At 38.6% G+C, this 19,583-nt stretch overlaps 2 protein-coding genes across 3 annotated transcripts in view; both read left to right on the forward strand.

The window, feature by feature from the left end:
• The window catches only part of LOC139124345 (uncharacterized), a 287,549-nt gene that overhangs the window by 22,029 nt on the left and 245,937 nt on the right, over positions 1 to 19,583 (forward strand). The window contains exon 4 of one of the 2 annotated variants that reach the window (XM_070690488.1): positions 19,198 to 19,457. The exons of the other annotated variant lie outside the window; for it this stretch is intronic. Within the exon in view, the coding sequence (XP_070546589.1) occupies positions 19,198 to 19,442 (245 nt within the window). The 3' untranslated portion in view covers positions 19,443 to 19,457. Of the gene's footprint in view, positions 1 to 19,197; positions 19,458 to 19,583 lie in introns of those variants that run through there. 2 annotated transcript variants of the gene reach the window in all.
• On the forward strand, positions 17,452 to 18,688 carry LOC139124285 (uncharacterized). The gene is made up of 3 exons (XM_070690426.1): positions 17,452 to 17,566; positions 17,717 to 17,775; positions 18,213 to 18,688. Exons 1-3 carry the CDS (start codon positions 17,562 to 17,564, stop codon positions 18,686 to 18,688), a joined length of 540 nt encoding a protein of 179 aa, XP_070546527.1. The 5' UTR covers positions 17,452 to 17,561.

The following is a 19,583-nucleotide window of genomic DNA, read 5'->3' on the forward strand; positions in this document are numbered from 1 at the left end:
CTGTGTATTCTTCTCTTCTGTGTTTAAATCCACGGACTCCTCAAATTGCGGTATTTCTGGTGGTTCTGGCGCTTTTTTATAAATTATTGATATGTTTAAAAAAGTTCTCTTTCTGCTTTTTCAATGGCGGTGACACTTCACATCACACTCGCTCACCCTTGTTAACTACTTTTCTAAAACTTTTCTCTTCAACATAACCATGCCCAAAAGCCCACATAAACACCACGTAGCAACATCCGACACATTGCACGCCTACACCGGAATTTGAGCCAACGAACTTTCACTCAACACTCCCCAACGAAGCGATTTCTGACATCTTGGATTTTGAAATCAAAGATCAATATGAGACATGCAAAAGCATCACCTTGCTCGCTGTGACCAGGTGGCATCTTCACATTATGCAAATCATTAATAATCACTATCGATTTTTATCTTTCAACTTAAAATAATGGAAACAAGGACCCGTCATTCTTCAGAAACAAATTGTAACAATCATTGTCTGCTTAGGTACGTTCCGATTGTGATGAGCTAACACATTCAGTAACCTATGTGATAATTGTGACTGTGTGATAAAGTCAGATAACCGTCCCAAGATGTGTTGAACTCATCTGTGCTGGTGATTTTCTCTATGCACAGTCTGTCGCAGCGTACATGTCGGTATCTTTCCACGAAGGCCCAAATAAACGCTTTGAAAGCTGCCTTTACAGTTCCCACCAGTATACGAATCAGATTCTGTTGGCTATGGTGGTAATGTCATTGGTCACTTGCCTATTTCAGCTGATACTAATATTAACCTGTTCACCCCTAATTCCCTGTATACAGGTCCACAATTGCCATTGATAACAATTGGGTTGGACCAAAACATGGTGGTGAAAAGGTTAAAGAACTCAAGCACCCAAATATTTGCTATATACCTTTCGTGACATGGCCGAAATGTCAACAAATACATTTGATTCTTTTCTCGAATATGAATGCCAGGCGGCAGTGTCCTGTGTGATTGCCTGAGTGTTTCCAGTTTGAGGATTTAGGTAGATATTTGACCTCGTTACAAGCATGCATGACTTAGGGCTAAGGAAAATTTCGACATGCGTTTTCGTTTTTCAAAGGTGGTGACTATAGGCGTCAACACTACTCATGATAGAAAAAGACATCCAGTAAAAACTGGACTTGGTTGGTGACCACAAAGCCGGGCAAAGTAGGGACACCGAAGGCAGGCCATGTCTTATTTATCCTAATTTTACCAACATACACCAATAAGATCATCATTGACATGTTAACGGGCCACAGTGCAGACGATGAAGAATAGTGGCATTGGACTCCTATTGAAACATTCACACTGACTGGCGACATGCTGACCTGACCAGTGTACATTCTTTAAGTTCAACGATGGCCATGGTATCAGAACGATGCTCATCCATAAAATGTATTGTCAAAAGGCCACACATTGAAGAAGTCGTAAGAAACTTTCGATGTTGTCTTATTTACACCAAATAGTTGGTTATCTTGACGGCCACTTGGTTAAAGATCAAAGGAACTGCTACGATCTGTTGACTCAAAACAAATACTCCTAAAACAAGTCATTGACAATGACATAGTCCCCACTTGTAATAGGAGTATTAGTCTTGAGGGGGAAGGGAAATGAGGTCATTAAGAAGTATCACTAAAGTGTATATGTTCAGATCTATGGACACATAGGTCTATGTCATTGTTCCCAATTTGAAACAAGAGGCATGTCTAAGTTATGGTTCTAAATCGGGAAAAAAGATCAAACCTCTAGCTGTATTGGCCTGCCAAGAAATACATATGTGCATAATAAATGAGGTACAAGATGTGACATCTTAAGGCTATTATCCTATCAAAATTGAAGCGTAAAGAACTTGTGATTATTGAGTTATGCATATATATGCATATTCAAGGTCAAAGGTCATCAAGAAAAAAAAACATTGTATTGCTAATTAATCCATATATGCCAAAATTCAGACCTCTAGCTCTATTGGCTTGCCCACAATTATATATGGGCATAATTAACGAGGTAAAGCATGTGTTGTCATAAGGTCTCCCATCCTACTAAATATAAAGGACATAGCACTTGTGGTTACTTATTTATTGACATAATCGTGTATTTTAGGTAAAAGGTTATCGAGGTCACATGACATTTTGTCAAAAATTTCTATCCTATAGTCTATCCCTATATACTAAAAATCATACATTTACCTCTATTGGCTTGTCAAAATTAGATATGCACATAATGAATGAGGTACAATATGTGGCGTCATAAGGTGTCCCATCATACCAAATAAGAAGGGTGTAGCACTTGTGGTTACTGAGTTATGGACAAATATGTATATTTGAGGTCAAAGGTCACCGAGGTCACGTGACATTTTGTCAAAAAAATTGTATTGCTAAGTTATCCCTACATACCAAAAATCAGACCTCTAGCTCTATTGGCTCGCTCAAAATTAGATATGCGCATAATTAATGAGGAACAATATGTGGCGTCATAAGGTGTCCCATCATACCATATATGAAGGGTGTAGCACTTGTGGTTACTGAGTTATGGACAAATATGTATATTTGAGGTCAAAGGTCACCAAGGTCACCTGACATTTTGTCAAAAAAATTGTATTGCTAAGTTATCCCTATATACCAAAAATCAGACCTCTAGCTCTATTCGCTCACTCAAAATTAGATATGTGCATAATTAATGAGGTACAATAGTGGCGTCATAAGGTGTCCCATCATACCAATATGAAGGGTGTAGCATTTGTGGTTACTGAGTTTGGACAAATATGTATATTTGAGGTCAAAGGTCATTGAGGTCACATTACATTTTTTCAAAATAATTGTATTGCTAAGTTATCCCTATATACCAAAAATCAGACCTCTAGCTCTTTTGGCTCGCTCAAAATTACATATGCGCATAATTAATGAGGTACAATATGTGGCGTCATAAGGTGTCCCATCATACCAAATATGAAGAGTGTAGCACTTGTGGTTACTGAGTTATGCACAAATATGTATATTTGAGGTCAAAGGTCATTGAGATCACTTGACTTTTTGTCAAAAAAATTGTATTGCTAAGTTATCCCTACATACCAAAAATCAGACCTCTGGCTCTATTGGCTCGCTCAAAATTAGATATGCACATAATTAATGAGGTACAATGTGTGGTGTCATAAGGTGTCCCATCATACCAAATATGAAGGGTGTAGCATTAGTGATTACTGAGTTATGGACAAATATGTATATTTGAGGTTAAAGGTCACCAAGGTCACGTGACATTTTGTCAAAAAAATTGTATTGCTAAGTTATCCATATATACCAAAAATCAGACCTCTAGCTCTATTGGCTCGCTCAAAATTAGATATGCACATAATTAATGAGGTACAATATGTGGCGTCATAGGGTGTCCCATCATACCATATATGAAAGGTTTACCACTTGTGGTTACTGAGTTATGGACAAATATGTATATTCGAGGTCAAAGGTCACCAAGGTCACATGACATTTTGTCAAAGTGTCTGAGATATCTGCGTGAACGGATGGACTCACGGACTGACATGACCCAATCTATGAGCCCCCTGGACTTTATCTGTGGGGACTAAAAACTGTGTCACTGCATCCTTTTTGCAATATGAATACGATGAGAAACTAAATTTTTATTTATCTTGGCCTTATACATGGGAATCTATGTGCTGCCTTATATATGGGAGTCTATGGACTGCCTTATACATGGGAGTCTATGGACTGCCTTATACATGGGAGTCTTTGGTCTGCCTTATACATGGGAGTCTATGGACTGCCTTATACATGGGAGTCTATGGTCTGCCTTATACATGGGAGTCTATGGTCTGCCTTCTACATGGGAGTCTATGGAGGTGAAAACTAAAAAGTCCTCTACCACGGCCAAATTTGATCGCATTGTGAAACAAATCGACGTGCATCTGTATGAGGTATGGTACTATCCATGTACCAAGTTTGAACGAAATCGCTCCAGGCGTCTCTGAGATATCTGCGTGAACGGACGGACGGACGCACGGACGGACGGACGCACGGACGGACGCACGGACGCACGGACATGACCAAACCTATAAGTCCCCCCGGACGGTGTCCGTGGGGACTAAAAAACATTCACAATGACTGGCGATATGCTGTCCTGACTGGTATTCACAAAGCATCACATACCTTAAGTTTAACAATGGTCATGGTACATGCATATATATGAAAAACATGCTCATCAATGAAGTTACTGTCGAAAGGTCACGCATTTTAGCGATTTGTGTTTTTATACCAAGTAGACGCTTATCTTGACGGCGCCTGGTTAAAAGTTCAAGGTAATGCTGAAACCTATCAGAGTGCATTTTGGTTAATATCACAAATTTACAAGACAAAGTAGATCACTACGTAATGTAAGCTAGTAAATGCTTTTGTTTTCGATCGATAAATATTTTTGCAATAATTGACCTTGAGAGAGTTGTGCTATGGTGAGACTAGTAGAATCTCTCACCAAAAAGAAACTGGGATCGGATTTCTCACACGAGTTTGGGATAGTTTATCTTACACGAGATAAGTATTTGCTATGTACCTTTCGTTGAAGATTTGATGGGCGAGATATTAACAAATACACATGACAATATTTTTAATTGTCAATCTAATTGTCACCAACATACTGCAAAATGATCACTATGGACATTTAAACGGGCAACAGTGCAGGCGATGTTGATGAATGCCAACTTGGAACTTAATGATAAAAATGTCGACTCTGGACAAATGAAAAAGGGAAAGAAAAATAAAAATTGAGTCCTCTAAAAAACGTTTACAATGACTGGTGATAACCATCCTTAGACTGTTTGTATCAATATCCATAGTTAACGTAGATTTAGTAGAAGTGCCAAGGATAACTTACGGAGTGTTTATAGAATTATTTTGGAGCACATGACAAACATTAATAACGGGCACCGCTGATGGTACATAGCAACGCCATTATATGTTGTAAGTTCGACGTTGAATAGTAATACGCCCAGTCGTGTCTGACCAGTGTTCCGAAAGCATTTTATTATTCAAGTTTAACAATAGGCTTGGTATATACAATATGGAGAAGGTGCTCACCAATGAAGGTACTGTCGAAAGGTAACACATTTTCGTGTTTTGAAGTCTTTTCAGTTGTTTTATTTACACACCAAATAGCGGGACGACCACTGGATTAAACGTTCAAGGTACTGCTGTAACCAGCCACTGCATTCAGGTAAATTTTACAAATGTTCCTGAAAAACGACGTCACTAGATAACGTAATCTGACATTCAAGGTGATTCTCATTGATGAACGTCTGATAACAAATTGATCTTTAGGGGTTTTACTATGAACAAAAGAGATCTATATATTGAGTAAGGTGAAATAACGTGCCCGAATTACCCGTAATGCACTTGACATATTTTATTACAGATGAATGTTTCCAGTAAATGTGTCTGTTCATACGACTTTTACTCAAACATTTGTTCCTCTCACTATAACTATATTAATTAGACTAATTAGATTAAAATATCATACATCGGCCTTTTAGATATAAGCCAAAAAAAAGAAAAAAAAATTGGATTCCGACCGTTTTTCTTTTTTACTTTCAAACTCGCATTTTTGCTTAACTGTGTTTTTAGACGACACCCCATTTTGGACTCGTAGTCGCTTTTGAAACTTTCTTACTAATAACTTTCGAACTCACGTTTTTGACTCGAAGTCGCACCACCGACGTTTTTCTTAGCAGTCTTCATTATTTCTAAAGGCATCCCTCAGTTGCTCAATTGTAGTTAGCCACGTTTTTTTTTCTTCTGGACTATAAGTCAGAAAGCGTCATAGATACGTCATATGGCGTTTCGGAGGTTTTGGGTTATTCCTGTGACGGTGTGAATGTTCAAGAGGGTCGAAAAATATGAAGCAAAAACACTTGTGAAGCTATACCCTCATGATTTGCCGCCGCTACCACTTAATTCGGTCGCTATCATGTCTCCTAATGACACAATCATTCATGCGCCTCGATCAATACACAGAGGGAGAGACCAGTTAAGACGAGCGAGACGGCTATTAGTAAAGGTCGAGGCTATTGACACGCGCGTGTCAATAGCCAGGGTGGCTATTTCCACGCCATGGTTTTGGACGATGGTTCTTAAATTTTATCCCGACCTGTAATTGACTATCTCAACGATTCAAGTCTGAGTCCATACTTTTTGCCAATAATTCGGTCGATGTTCCGAAATAAGCATAATCTGTCGCTCGATAGAAGAAGTAAAACGTGACCGAACAGCCAGTCTACGGTCTAATGAAAACGCGAAACAAACATCTCCTAGTCATTGTCACCGTCTGTCATCGGCCATCTTTGCGTCACATATCTTCAAGAGTACTTGATGTTGTCAGGGGAAAAGGACGATTTGCAAAGATTTTGGGACTAGTCTGTATTGTCGTTGCCAACATGAAGCCCAAGCATTCATTTCACCGAGTATGGCTCGATCCTGGCATAGCTTACGTTACATAAGTAAATAACTGTGCAAGTGAAAGACTGAACTTTTGCTCTAATTTTCCTAGATAGAAAACTGTCAACCAGTCTCTTATCAAACAAAAATAAATTTCAGGAGTCATTTAGAAAAGTATCGTATCACAGAAAAAATACAAAACATTCACCGGGGCCTCCCTATAAAAAAGCTATCACCATTATCCGAACAATCCGAGTCCCCAACAAACGTTTGTTGACGACTCTGACAGGGTAGGTCTCCTGGTCAAAGTTCATGGTACGGTGCAAACGTTTAGTTACGGCAGGCCAGGATTGTTTTTGCTTTCTTACAAGTTCATTTTAAAGAGTGTCTTTTGTCATGATGCATTCTTGAGCATACATTATACTATCAATAGTACCTGGGCTTCTATTCAATCGCAGGGACTGTTGACCGCCCGGTCGCCCGCAAGGTCGCTTCGACCTACTTTCAAACACAGGCTACCTTCCCGAGCGCAAGGTGATTCGTGGTAGGAATAAACGATTATTACAAGCAATTTCTACATAAACTAGGAATAGTTTGATTTAATCAGTCGACATAATCTGTCTCTTAAAATATCTTAGCGTGTCAACAGTCACCTTCGGTATTGCCACTGCAAGGTCACTCATGTGTTTGGGACTCTCTAACAAAGTGATGAGTAACTTCATGTAAAGCGACACTTACAATTGTTGTAAGTAGCATTTGGCTATTTGTAAGCTCGTCTTGGCTTGTGTTTGCTGGCTAGCGCTCTTGGGGGACCATGTGGGACTTCGAAAGTTGAAAATTGCGAGTACGAATCCAAAATGGGGAGTACAAATCCAGAATGTTGAGTCCGAATTTTGGCCTTGATTACGCGTCATAGATAACTTTCATGATGGATTTCTGTATTAAGAGGCATTGCAATAGTAAGCACATGGGACTGATGAGTTATCACAAGAATAACTTCTCTAATCAGTACTAGTCTGCGAGAGGATTTATCTTTGTGACACGACCTACTAGCGTACAATGTTAAAAAAACGAATCGTTTAGCCAAAATCGTCTTCGTAGGGACCGTCGTTCCCGGTTTGTTCATTGAAACAACCCAGAAAAGAAAAAAAAATGGTAGTAGCATAGATTTCGAACTCTGGAAAATAGCATACAATAGGTACGTTGTCTCGGACGACGTCGCGATGTGGAGCCTTGATCTGGCGTGATAGGTCGGCCTCAATCACCAGCGACCCATGCGTCCTCTGTGATCCAATGGTGTGCTGATCATTGAATATACACACCTATATACAAGACTGACAGAGACCGACAAGGCACGACAGATTGATAAGCGAGGCGAGTACTAGTCCAGTGACATGGAAAGATGAATTTTCATCGTTGCGGTTGAAGTGAAGTATTACAAATCGATTTTGAATGAGATTTGAAAACATATGATGAACCTTTTCTAAAGGCAAAGGGTCGACAGGAGGTGTATTCTGGCAGAAACAAACTGCATTCATTTCTAATGGCAACATGTCCGTTGATGTCACCATGTTTTTCAATGAAAATAATGAGAACCCAAACTCGCCTCAAACGGCGACGTCATTAGAAATAGCGAGGAGAGTTTGAACGCGAGGTGTGAACGAAACAGTGTCGACTGCAAAGTTACTGTCAAGGCTGCGATCTGAGGGGCACAGATTAAGCAGAGTAAATGAATGACACTTGTAGGTGACGAGTCCCGACAGACAAATATTAACGTGCTTCAACTTTATAAATAAACGGAATGTTATTATTTGCGTTGTCTATGGATTTCAAAGTACAGAAAGTCAAATGGTGAGGAATTCATTTATGTACCTATAGTATGTCGTCCCTGTAAACGATTTACTAGGTACAGAGTCAACGATTTAGCAGACCAAGGTACATTCAACATTAACAAATTCAACTGCAAGACTACTGATCAGGCAAGACTTTATGAAGTGAATACTTGAAAGTAGGAAGGGTGAAATAATGAAATAATTCATATCTTTGTTATGTTACCAAACAAACAAACACATAGATAATTTAATGATAAAAATAATCAATAAGTATTGATAATGAGCAGTAAATAAATGAAAGGAAATGAAAGGTTTTTCCTCGCGATCACCAATCGCATATCAACGTTAATCAGCATGCGCCAAATATAATTGTTAATGTCTCTAAATGAATGAAAATATGGTACACTGTCTTTTTTTATGAGATAATTCTGAAAGAAAGTGTCAGCGCTACAAATCGGTCCTGAAACTATCAGTTTTTATCTATAAAAGCCTTATCAGCACACATTATCAAATAGGTGAACAACTTAGTCTTGCGGTACTTTTTCTGTCTCTTATTTTTCTTTCATAATCTAAGAAAAGTGATCATCATACATAAATGTTGTTGAGTTAAATTGAGGAATGGAACGATTATCAACAGGTGTCATTAGACGAGTCTTCAAAGTTAAACCACATTAAGTATTCTTCTCATCAGTGTTTAAATTCACGAAGTCCTCAATTTGTGCTTTTTCTGTCAGAAACATCACCTGGTTTTGACACTTCCTATATTTTGCAGTTTATTATTAGTGTGTTTTAAAAAAATTCTACTTGCCCACAACCTAACGATTCCCCGATAACCCACATTAATACAACCCAGCAAGATCTGACACATTTGCATGACTACACCAGAATTTGAACCTACATACTTTCACTTAGGAGCCATGCACGCTAACCACTACTCTACGAAGCGAGTTCTGATATTTTGGTTTTTGAAATTACGATGAATATTAGACTTGCAAAAACATGACCTTGCTCGTTGTGACGAGGTGACTTCTTCACATTATGCAAATCATTATTGTTCACTGTCGACTTTCATCTATTGACGTCAAACAATGGAAACAAGGACTATACACTATCCAAAACTCCGAGCGGTACAACTTCCTAGGCTACCGACAGTAATAGCGAAACGCCCTCTGTGTTCCCTACTTCTCTTCTTTGGCCTACTTCTGTAACTGACAGCCATGCTTTTTACCAAACACTCCATTCGCATGGGTTATCACTTCGTATGCATCAGAGTAAGCCAGCGAACGAATCGATTAATAAACTTAAGATTCAATCTCGCCTGCGGCATTATCCAATTGGAAGGTTATACATGAGTGTATCACGGTTTTACTCCTTTCTTTTTCAAGCAATGGTACCTTTTGACAAAGGAAAGGTTAATAAAAATGTCGACTTTTAACCCTTTATTTTTGCTCAAACACCTTTTTGATAACTGATGTCCTTTTTACTACAACGAACGAGTTTAAAGGCAGTAAGTGTAACTCACTTTACGGTTGTGTTGAATTTAATCTCCGCCACCGTTGTAAAATGTAATAACTTTGCTATATGTTTGGTAGGCAAAGCGACTTCAGGTTCAGACCTGCCACTCAACAGAAAACAACAGAACTTTATACGTTGTGCTATCATTTTCATGTGCTTCAATTTCAAGGTATTACCTTTGTGAGCAATCTGTTTCTAGAGATCATGTGAGGTAGGGGAAGCTGAAAATTAGCCTGTGTTGTATGAATTAACAATGACAGAAAAAAAAATCTATTGGCGAGATTTTTTGATGTCTTCTCAATACAAACATGACTCGTGGATAATTTTTGTTTCCTTGCGGATAAGCATGGTAGGCAAAGATATAGGTGTGGAAACGTTATTGGTCCATTTTGAAGAGACAGACAATATGGGAAATGCGTAGTTTTGTTACACTGGCCAAAAAATGCAAAACGATAGAAGGAAAAGTTTTGGTGACAACAACTATTTTATAACCCATTTGTGACTGTCAAGCTTTGAAAACAGACAAGCTGCACATTGCCATAACAGACAATAATCTGGATAGATAAATACTTTTGGAAAGCATTTCACGACAAGACGCGGGATGGCAGTATACTCAATTTCAATGCAATCCCACTGGGGACTACCGGCCCACTGATAAATTTAATAATGGTGTCATTATAGTTTTCAAGTAAAGCAATATAAAGCCATTATGATCTGTACTGTAAAGAGTGGCATAAAGTTGTCCTATTACATTTTATAAAACTGCCCTTGTGCGGATGCTGTTATACTACTAAGTGAAATTGTAAGATTTGGCCTTCAATATATGCTGGCTTTATCGCTGTTTCATTTGATACATTTAAAAGAGATTTTCTTTGACACTTGTCAACAAGATTGAAACAATCCATTGTAAATATTCATACGACCGAAGTCAAAATGAAACTCAACATAAGCTCTCTTGTAGCTAGCTGTAATCAAAACACCATTGAAACTAGTTTGGGATAATTGGATGATGAATTAATGTCTGTTTAATCTGCAAATGTAAGCCCATCTACTTTTCTTTTTAAATTATACACTTGTTTTATGAATAATTTGTAATATTGCAACATTCAGCTATAGGACACCTAACATTTTTGAGAAATTTGAAAAATATGAAGATCCAATTCTTCCAAATTAGTTCCAATCGTGTTTCAAGGACTTACTAGTTAGAATTATCACATGACACATCCCATTTCATAGTCGAATCGGTTATGATTTCTCTTGCATTTTGCTCTTTTCGCCACAATCGCTAATTGTTGATGACGGAAACACCCAGTTCACTACGAAAAAGCAATGGGTCCACTAAAAAGATATTGAGATGTAACCACTGAGGGCATTAAGTCTTTTTTTTTATATACACTGATATGCGTGTGACCTTATGCCTTGCATATCTGTCTGTTGCGGTGTCTGTATGTATGTTTGAGTCTCTGCCTCTCTCTTTGTTTGTCCCTAACGTCTCTTTCCTGACCCTCCCATCTCCCCTTCTTTCTCTCACTTTCTGTTTCCCTGCCCCTGTCTAACTTTCTTTCTTTCTCTCAAAATATTTGTGAAATGAAGCACTTTCTGAAAAGATCTGTGAAAGCTGAATTCGATGGTCGTAAATATAAATCGAGAGAGAAAGAAAGAAATAGATTGCCTGAATCCTCATACAAAAGCCACTTAAAATTGACAGAGAAAAATTCTCTTATAGATAAATGCTTTCTCGTTGATCATAAAAGATCATTCTTTCGTCCTTCAAAGTATTACAATGCGTTATTGCTATGTAGATACAAAGTTTGTCAAAACAAAATTGCAAGTTTTAAGTTTTCACCGGCTTAATTCAAAGATCTTTCAAGAGGAAAGAAAACAATATTCCCATACATGTCTTTACAAGAGTCACAGGAAACTTTCAGCGTAATTAAATATAGAAAGGTGTGGGAAGTCAGAATGACACCCCTTGCAGCGAGCCCATCGAAGATTATCCTTTCGTTTTTACAGCTTTTGTCAAGTGACGGACTTTGCATAGCAATCATAACACAGTCTACTGGTATGTGAAGAGGTTAGACGTGGTCACCTTACCGTTGACAAATAACGGGTCATTTCTTTTTACTGCGAAATTAAAAAAAAAACGAGCGCGAATCCTCTTGCAATCTTATACTGATGAAAGACCCTGTACGCCCTCTCTTGTAAGCTTCAGCGAAGTTTGGACATATGTCTCCCTTTCCACATTTAATATACGGACGTATAGGTTAGGTCATTAATCATCACTTGAGTTCATCGCCAAATTCGAAATTTGAATAAATAGCAAAGGCATCAAAATAAACTCACAGTTTGCTACAGAGTTGTACTTACCGAAAAGTATATGTTTCCAACAAATGGCCTAGAAGGTACCAAAAGTAGGATGATTATGTTTGATGAGCTGCACAAAAATATTTGGCATATTTTCAGAAAAAATGCAGTTACACCATTGAAATAGGACAGAGTCCTACATGTCCTCCTTCAGATTAATCATCATGGTAAAATTCTAGCTTGATATCCTGTGATTTTTAATCAATACTTTCATGTAAATTCAAAATTACGCTCAGAAGGGGAAAACCATAGTGTATTTATCACATATCATGTTAGATATAAGCTCGGGAAGAAACAAACATTTGACTTTACAACAAAATGAGATGAGTTGGCCGTACTGCTATACGTGTGGATTTTGAAAGGTGGACCCGGCCTTCAGAGGCAAATAAATTTCTGAATCAATACCCGCGCGATGTTCTCAAATATCTGGACATGCGGTTTATGTTTTTATCTCCAAGTTTTACGGTCAACTAAGCAGAATTCTTTTCAACTTCATTATACGCTCTGTATGTTTTTGCAGTGATGTGAGTGGTGTAATGGTAATAGTGAGGACAGAATCATTAGCCGGCAAAGACACCAGCTTTAAACACTTTAGCCTGATGTAAAAACATATCTTGTCGACAATCCAAGAATCGGTGATTTTGGGTGACATTTCATACAATTTCTATCAGCTGGTAACCATCCCCTCTCCAAATCAGTTAGTAAAGAAATCTGTTTCAGAAAGAGATTAGTGGTTTTTTTACGCATATGCAGTCCAAGAAAAATAGGTCGTAGAAACTTGGTCTGTTTTCATGTAGATCAATCATGGTTACTCTTCCCGTGGATCAATATACACCTAAAAGGTTAAATAGAGAACGACGCCTTGCGAGGGTAAGGCCATTTAAAGAAAATTCTTTGATTGCTTTTTTGGATTTTTGAAAAACCTGCCAACCAGCCAGGGAAAAAAAACACATACAAAAAAACACAAGTGTATTAACATAAGCTCATTTTACTTTGGTTTCTTTTCGAAAGGTAATATATTTATTTGTAATACTGTTAACCTTGTGTTTGTTTTCTTTATTTTCTTCGAAAACCTACCAGCATGCGGATTGCAAACAAAGAATTTTATAGCGCTTACTCCTCATTCAAGTTGCACACACTGCGTGAAAACACTATAATACTTACTGTATTAGCATGGATTATTGCCTGTATTTTAGCTGAAGAGTGCATATACAGATGAATACAGTTAAGAATCCATTTCTTGTATTCAGCAAGCCTGTATTCATGTGGATTCATGTGTATTCACGTTTATTATTCTATAATACAGGCAACTCATTAATGTGAATTTATCTGTATTATTGCGTTTTCATGCAGTGACAAGCCGCGTGACACGTGCCGCGATTCACGATTCACGTTGTGCAGTTTAAAGGGGCAAAGTCGGCCATTTTTCATGAATTGCGTTTGATACTAGATACACTTATATTGTTTAATAGGTTGAAGGAAACTGAATGAATGGGTGACCGTCATGGGTCACTGAGGCGCTCACCTTTTGATCACAGCGGACGTATGGTTGCGAGGAATTGTCCATGCTTCCTTAAATATATAACACCAATACAGATGGGTTTGGAACTTCAAGGGGGTGGCGGTTATCTGACTTTTATCACACGGTCACCATTATCACATACACCACTGTCTGTCATGCTCTGTCAGTCTCTCTCTGTATTTGCATATAAGTGTGTATATTCACTGAGGCGAACACCTTTTGATCACAGCGAACGCATGGGTCGTTGGTGATTGTTGTCGACTGATCACCCTAGATCAAGGCTCCTCATCGAGATATCTACCGAGACGACATATCTTTTAATCTACTATTTTCAGAGTTCAAAATTAATCCAACTGCCAAAATCTTTTTCATTTCGGGTTGTTTGAATGACCAAACAGGGAATGATAGGCAAACCTATTCGTTTTTGCGCATGGTACGCCAGTAGGCTGCGTCACAAAGATAGCTCCTCGCTCAAACTAATACTGATTACAGAAGTTAGATCAGTCCCATGTGCATACTATAGTAATACCTCTTAGTACAGATATCCACGATAAAAGTGATCTTTGGCGAGTAATCAAGACCTTGATTGGAACTCCCCTTTTTGGTTTCGTAGTCGCCCTTTTCAATTATCTAACTCCCAATTTTTGATTCGTACTCGCTGTTTTAACTCTACAACTCCTCATTTTGCATTTGTAATCAAAATGTTCAACTTTGGAAGTCCCATTTGGCATTCGCACGAGGCAAACATTGGAACTCCCATTTTGGATCCGTAGTAGCATTTTTCGAAATCGTCGTTTTGGATTTGTAATGTCATTTTTCAACTTTCGAATTTTCATATTTTACTTACTCATAGGTCAACCAACAGCACTAGCCAGCGAAAATGGGGTTACGGATAGTCAACTGCCACTTACAAAATTCGTCGGTGTCATTTTACATGAAGTTACTCATCACTTTGCTAGGGAGTCCCAAACACTTGAGTGACCTTGCAGTGGCAATAGAGCAGGTGGCTATTGACACGCCATGATAATTTAAAAGACAGATTATGTCGACTGATTGGATCAAACTGTTCCTAGTTTGTGTTCAAATTGCATGTAATAATCGTTTATATCTACCACGATTCACCTTGCACCCGGGAAGTTGATTGATGTTCGGGAAGTAGGTCGAAGCGACCTTGTTGGCGACCAGTCGGTCGGCAGTCCCTGCGATTAAATGCAAGCCCAGTAGCGATCGACAGTATAATGCATGCTCAAGAATGCGTCAGGACAAAAGACACCATTTACAATTAACTTGTAAGAACGACCAGTCGGTCGGCAGTCCCTGCGATTAAATGCAAGCCCAGTAGCGATCGACAGTATAATGCATGCTCAAGAATGCGTCAGGACAAAAGACACCATTTACAATTAACTTGTAAGAAAGCAGCTCAATAACTTTAGCCAAGAGAAAACGTTTCGGGGGCCTTGACTAACTCGTAAAAACTAACCTGGCCTGCCGTAACTAAACGTTTGCACCGTACCATGACCACATGAGCTAGCCTATCAAAGTTCTCAACGAACCTTTGTTTGGGCGTCGGACTTTTCGGATAACGGTGATCTCTTTGTTTTAGGGAGGCCAAGTGAGTGTTTTGTATTTTTCTGTGGTACGAAATTTTTCCGTGACTCCTGATTTTAGCACATGTTTTCATACGTGAGCTTATGTAATAGCGATGTCTGTCTCTCTGTCTGTGTGTGTATGTGTGTGTGTGTGTGTCTGTCTGTGTGTGTGTGTAGTTGACGCCCGTAGTCACCACCTATGGAAAACGAATGGGTACTATGTCGAAACTTTTACTACATTATAGTTGTGTGTTAATCGTGTGCTAATTGAATGTGCGACAACGATTTGCAAAGAGGCGCTCCTAATTTCTCAAGCATATGCTTACTCAACTACAGAATTGACAGAGTTTGGCTCTTGTCGCTATGACGATGTGTCAAATACTATTCCGTCATGTGTTAACGACAGAACTCAATTGTTGTCTGCCATCGCATGGCTAGGTCAGCCTATTAAAGTCTCCTTGATCAACGATGTAGGGTCTCTGAACGATTAAGCGTTGCTCGGCGATGAAAATCTCCTCACCTTGCAAACACCTCTGTCTCTAAATCATGAAATATAGGAGCGAATAATGTGCACTTTCGGTACACTTTCAGATCATACATGCATGATTTTGGTCTATGTTCCTATTTGGTTTCACTGAGTCCTTGAGTCCTGCATGCTGAGGAGTATCAGTGACCTCACAATCATGTTCGAGCAGTGTTTGTTTTTGTATATTGATTAGGTGTTGGTTATATACGAATCGTCATGTGCCGTTTTGGCAGGCCGGACGACGGGACTTCAGCTTTGAATTGATATAGTCCAAGCCAAGGTACAAGTACTCTTTAACTTTCACCCACAAAAAACGAATTACATAGAATGAGTTAGATGACCTGTGTTCCAGACAAAGAGGTTGCGTCATGGGCGGTAATAGGACGATAATTCCAAAGTTTTTCAGTTTCTAACCTGCTTCGATGAGCGTCACCACAGTTTAAGTTCCACATTGCTCTTTTAAGTGATCTTCAAAGTGAGCGATTCAGAAGTGTTTCATTTAGACCAGTGTTTAACCCTTGCATGATACCAAAATGACAAGCATAATCCGGCTTAAATATTGACCAGGTCACTCGTTGTTTACATCACCGTGTGACACAATAGACCATGTTGCTGCACTGCTCCAAACCTAGCTCTTTACGCTACCTCATGTTCTAATAAATTCTTACCAATGCATGGAAAAATATCAGTGACGTAACTTCATGTGCTGCAGCCAATTTGACAAATAATGAAGTGACCAGAATATCGATGAATTATAAATAATTCTAATACTGCTAGTCTTTCCCCTTTACAGAAATCTACATCTCAAAATAAAGTGACTTATTAAAAATTTGTTCTAACTCTTACATTAACCCTTTTCCTTCCGAAATAAAGGACAACAACCAGGGGTCCTCTTGCAACATTTGGTTCTACGGAAAGACAAACCCGATAATATTCCCAAACACTAGAATTTCAAAATGGCTAGCACTCATAGGCAAACTCTAAGGAGAAAATTAGATTTTTTATTTGAAAAATATAAGCTGGTGAAAACTGTATTACTTCATGTACTTCAAAATGAGGTATAAGGCCCCACAAATGGTAGAGCGAAATGTATTGTAAAACTTTTAGAGTCGAAATATATCCCTGAGGTGTATTCTACCTTAACCCTTTAAGGCCTTAACCTCTTCGATTAGGTGTCGCTCCAGTAAGTTACCTTGACGTCGGGCCTGACAGGGTTATATGATGCAATTCAGTAGGAATTATGGCTTCAATTACACCCATTTTCAAATGTTTGACTACTTTTGCCGACGTCACTTTCGGATTTATGCTTCTCCTGCGCGGTATGCCCCAAGAAGCAGTACCAACTTATCCATTAACATGGACAAACATAAACAGAGAGACAAAGCAACACTTCGACCGTTCATATGGTTAAACGCTAGACCGCTGAAATATATATTCAGGTGACGCTTTTTTATGCATACAGACAACTGTTCACTTTGCTAGGGTCAATCAACGAAGAAGCTCGTATCAACGTGCCGACAACACAGCGTCCAAAAGCGTTCGAGTACGTATAATACTATAGCTTTGTGATTGGGCGTAATTTGTAAAATTGACAGGGATAAAGAAAAGTACGTAGTTATTGTGTGTTTTTATTGGTCGTCAGAAGAACACGCCCCTCGAGACCTTGGTAAAGAAAACGGCTTGCTGAACCAACAGACGGACAGTTTGATGCAACACAGCAGTCGCCCTAGACATTATTGGAAACAAGCATAATGAAGTAAGTTATACAGGTACGAGAGATATGTAGATATATATGTAGATTCAAGACACTTTCCTCTTCCGATCACAAGTAGTCGTGGAATTCATCTTAGACCGTACTGATACTGACGGAAAAACAGTTATATTTTTATAACTTTTCTAATTTCAGGAACGCATATGTATTTCTTGCGGTCATCACATTAGTAATCTCTCTGACAGCTGCTCAAGGTAATTATTGATCTATCTCTATAGCACTTCAACATTTGCTGAATCGTCTCAACTGGCATGTTTATGAATCTTTAATGTCGCTCACGCGATATTGAACTAAGAGCGCTCTATGGCGATGTTATTTTTTGAAAATGTCTGGTTTCTACAACAATTCTACAGCTCTGTGCAATAAATTTCAAAATTTCGACGCTGCCGTAATGTAAACAACTCTTTTTCCTGCTCTAAAATTTAAAGGGTGTAAGCTTCAATCCCGTCAACCTGTGTATAAACCTAAACTTTATATGACAAAGTCATAGTAAAATATGATTGTCGTTTTAAATTTTAAAATAATCTGTTCAATATTTCTGAAGATTGTTTCAAATATTCAACATTTTCACGAAACGCATTTTGCAATAAAAAGTAAATTGCTTCCATTGTGTTTTATCTCTCGTCTTTAGATGTTGGTGTCAAAAGCTTCACAATTACGACACCAGCAACTTTAACTACAGGGGTCTGTGATGCCGAAACGGCGTACACGTTTAATATAAAGGTCTGTATTGTCTCCGGCACCGACGACAATACTGTGCAGGCGTTGCAATTGTCCTATGCAAATGGTGATAACTACCACACTGCAACAACAAAAGGTATTGCTAGAACAGCAGATTTAGGTGACATTTCATCAGACATCGCTGTCAACACTGATGTCGACACGTCGATTACTGGTGCAACTGTAACAATAGCAGCAGACGGTTCGTGTTCATCGTACACTCACATCTGCGCTGTGGTTATATTAGGCACTGCTCCACCTGATGATAGCACTGTGGCCGATGATAATGCATGTATCGCTCTAGACGGAGGAACAACGAGTACAAGGCATTGCCCCTTTGGTAGGCTTCTCTGTTTCTTTGTTTTCATTTTCAGTTTTATATTATGAGCAGAAAAAAGAAACGATAAGCCTGGTCGTGCGACGATTTTATTTCCATTATAAACCGGACAAAACATCCATTTGACTCTGGACATAGGGGCCATTTAACGAAAAAAATGTGTTTGCCTTCCTTGGATTTTTAAAAAACCTGCACACGGGCCCAGGAAAAAAACAAAAAGAGACAAAAAAGAGCTCGATTTTTATTTGGTTTCTTCTGGAAACAAATCATATTTTCATTCGTTAATTTGTTAACAGTGTGTTTCTTACCTTATTTTCTTTTTTAAATCTACCAACAGGCGGACGGCAAACAAATAATTTTATATAAAACGCCTAATTTCTCCGTTTTGTGAAAGGTGTCGAAGAAATACTTAATATGCTCCAAAATTTAATCTCACTTATATTTATTAATATGGAATAATAACTAATGTGTTTGACCATACTCCGGATATACATGTGCGTACGAAATCCCATTTTATGATAGATTTGTCATGAACAATCATTTCCCATTTACCTGACAGTTGATTGCGCTGACCCTGGAGCAGTTGAAAACGCACAGAAGCAAGGAGACACGTTTGCACATAATGACACTGTCACATATACGTGCAGTTCTGATTACCATCTTGTTGGCGAAGACACCCTTAAATGCAATGACGGGGAATGGGACAATGAAGTTCCCACGTGCTCAGGTAGGAAAGGCACATCGCCTTACCGACGCCAGGGGAAAGCAAGATTTTTTTTATCGTCAAAATCACGTATTTACTAAGGTAATTCCACTGTCGAATGTATTCGAGACAGAAAAATGTCACCCTGCAAAATGGAAAGTCCACATTGATCAAAATCCATTATAAGAGTTTTCTTCTCAAAAATTATCATAAAGTGATTGGATGATATTTTATAGAGTCGA

Source organism: Ptychodera flava (assembly GCF_041260155.1).
Source record: "Ptychodera flava strain L36383 chromosome 23 unlocalized genomic scaffold, AS_Pfla_20210202 Scaffold_23__1_contigs__length_28996876_pilon, whole genome shotgun sequence".
NCBI lineage: Eukaryota > Metazoa > Hemichordata > Enteropneusta > Ptychoderidae > Ptychodera > Ptychodera flava.

Excerpts from the sequence above, each read along its gene's own strand:
- LOC139124285 (XM_070690426.1), top strand. Across the intron at positions 17,776-18,212 it reads CTCTCTGACAGCTGCTCAAG|ATGTTGGTGTCAAAAGCTTC; the intron begins GTAATTATTGAT and ends TCTCGTCTTTAG.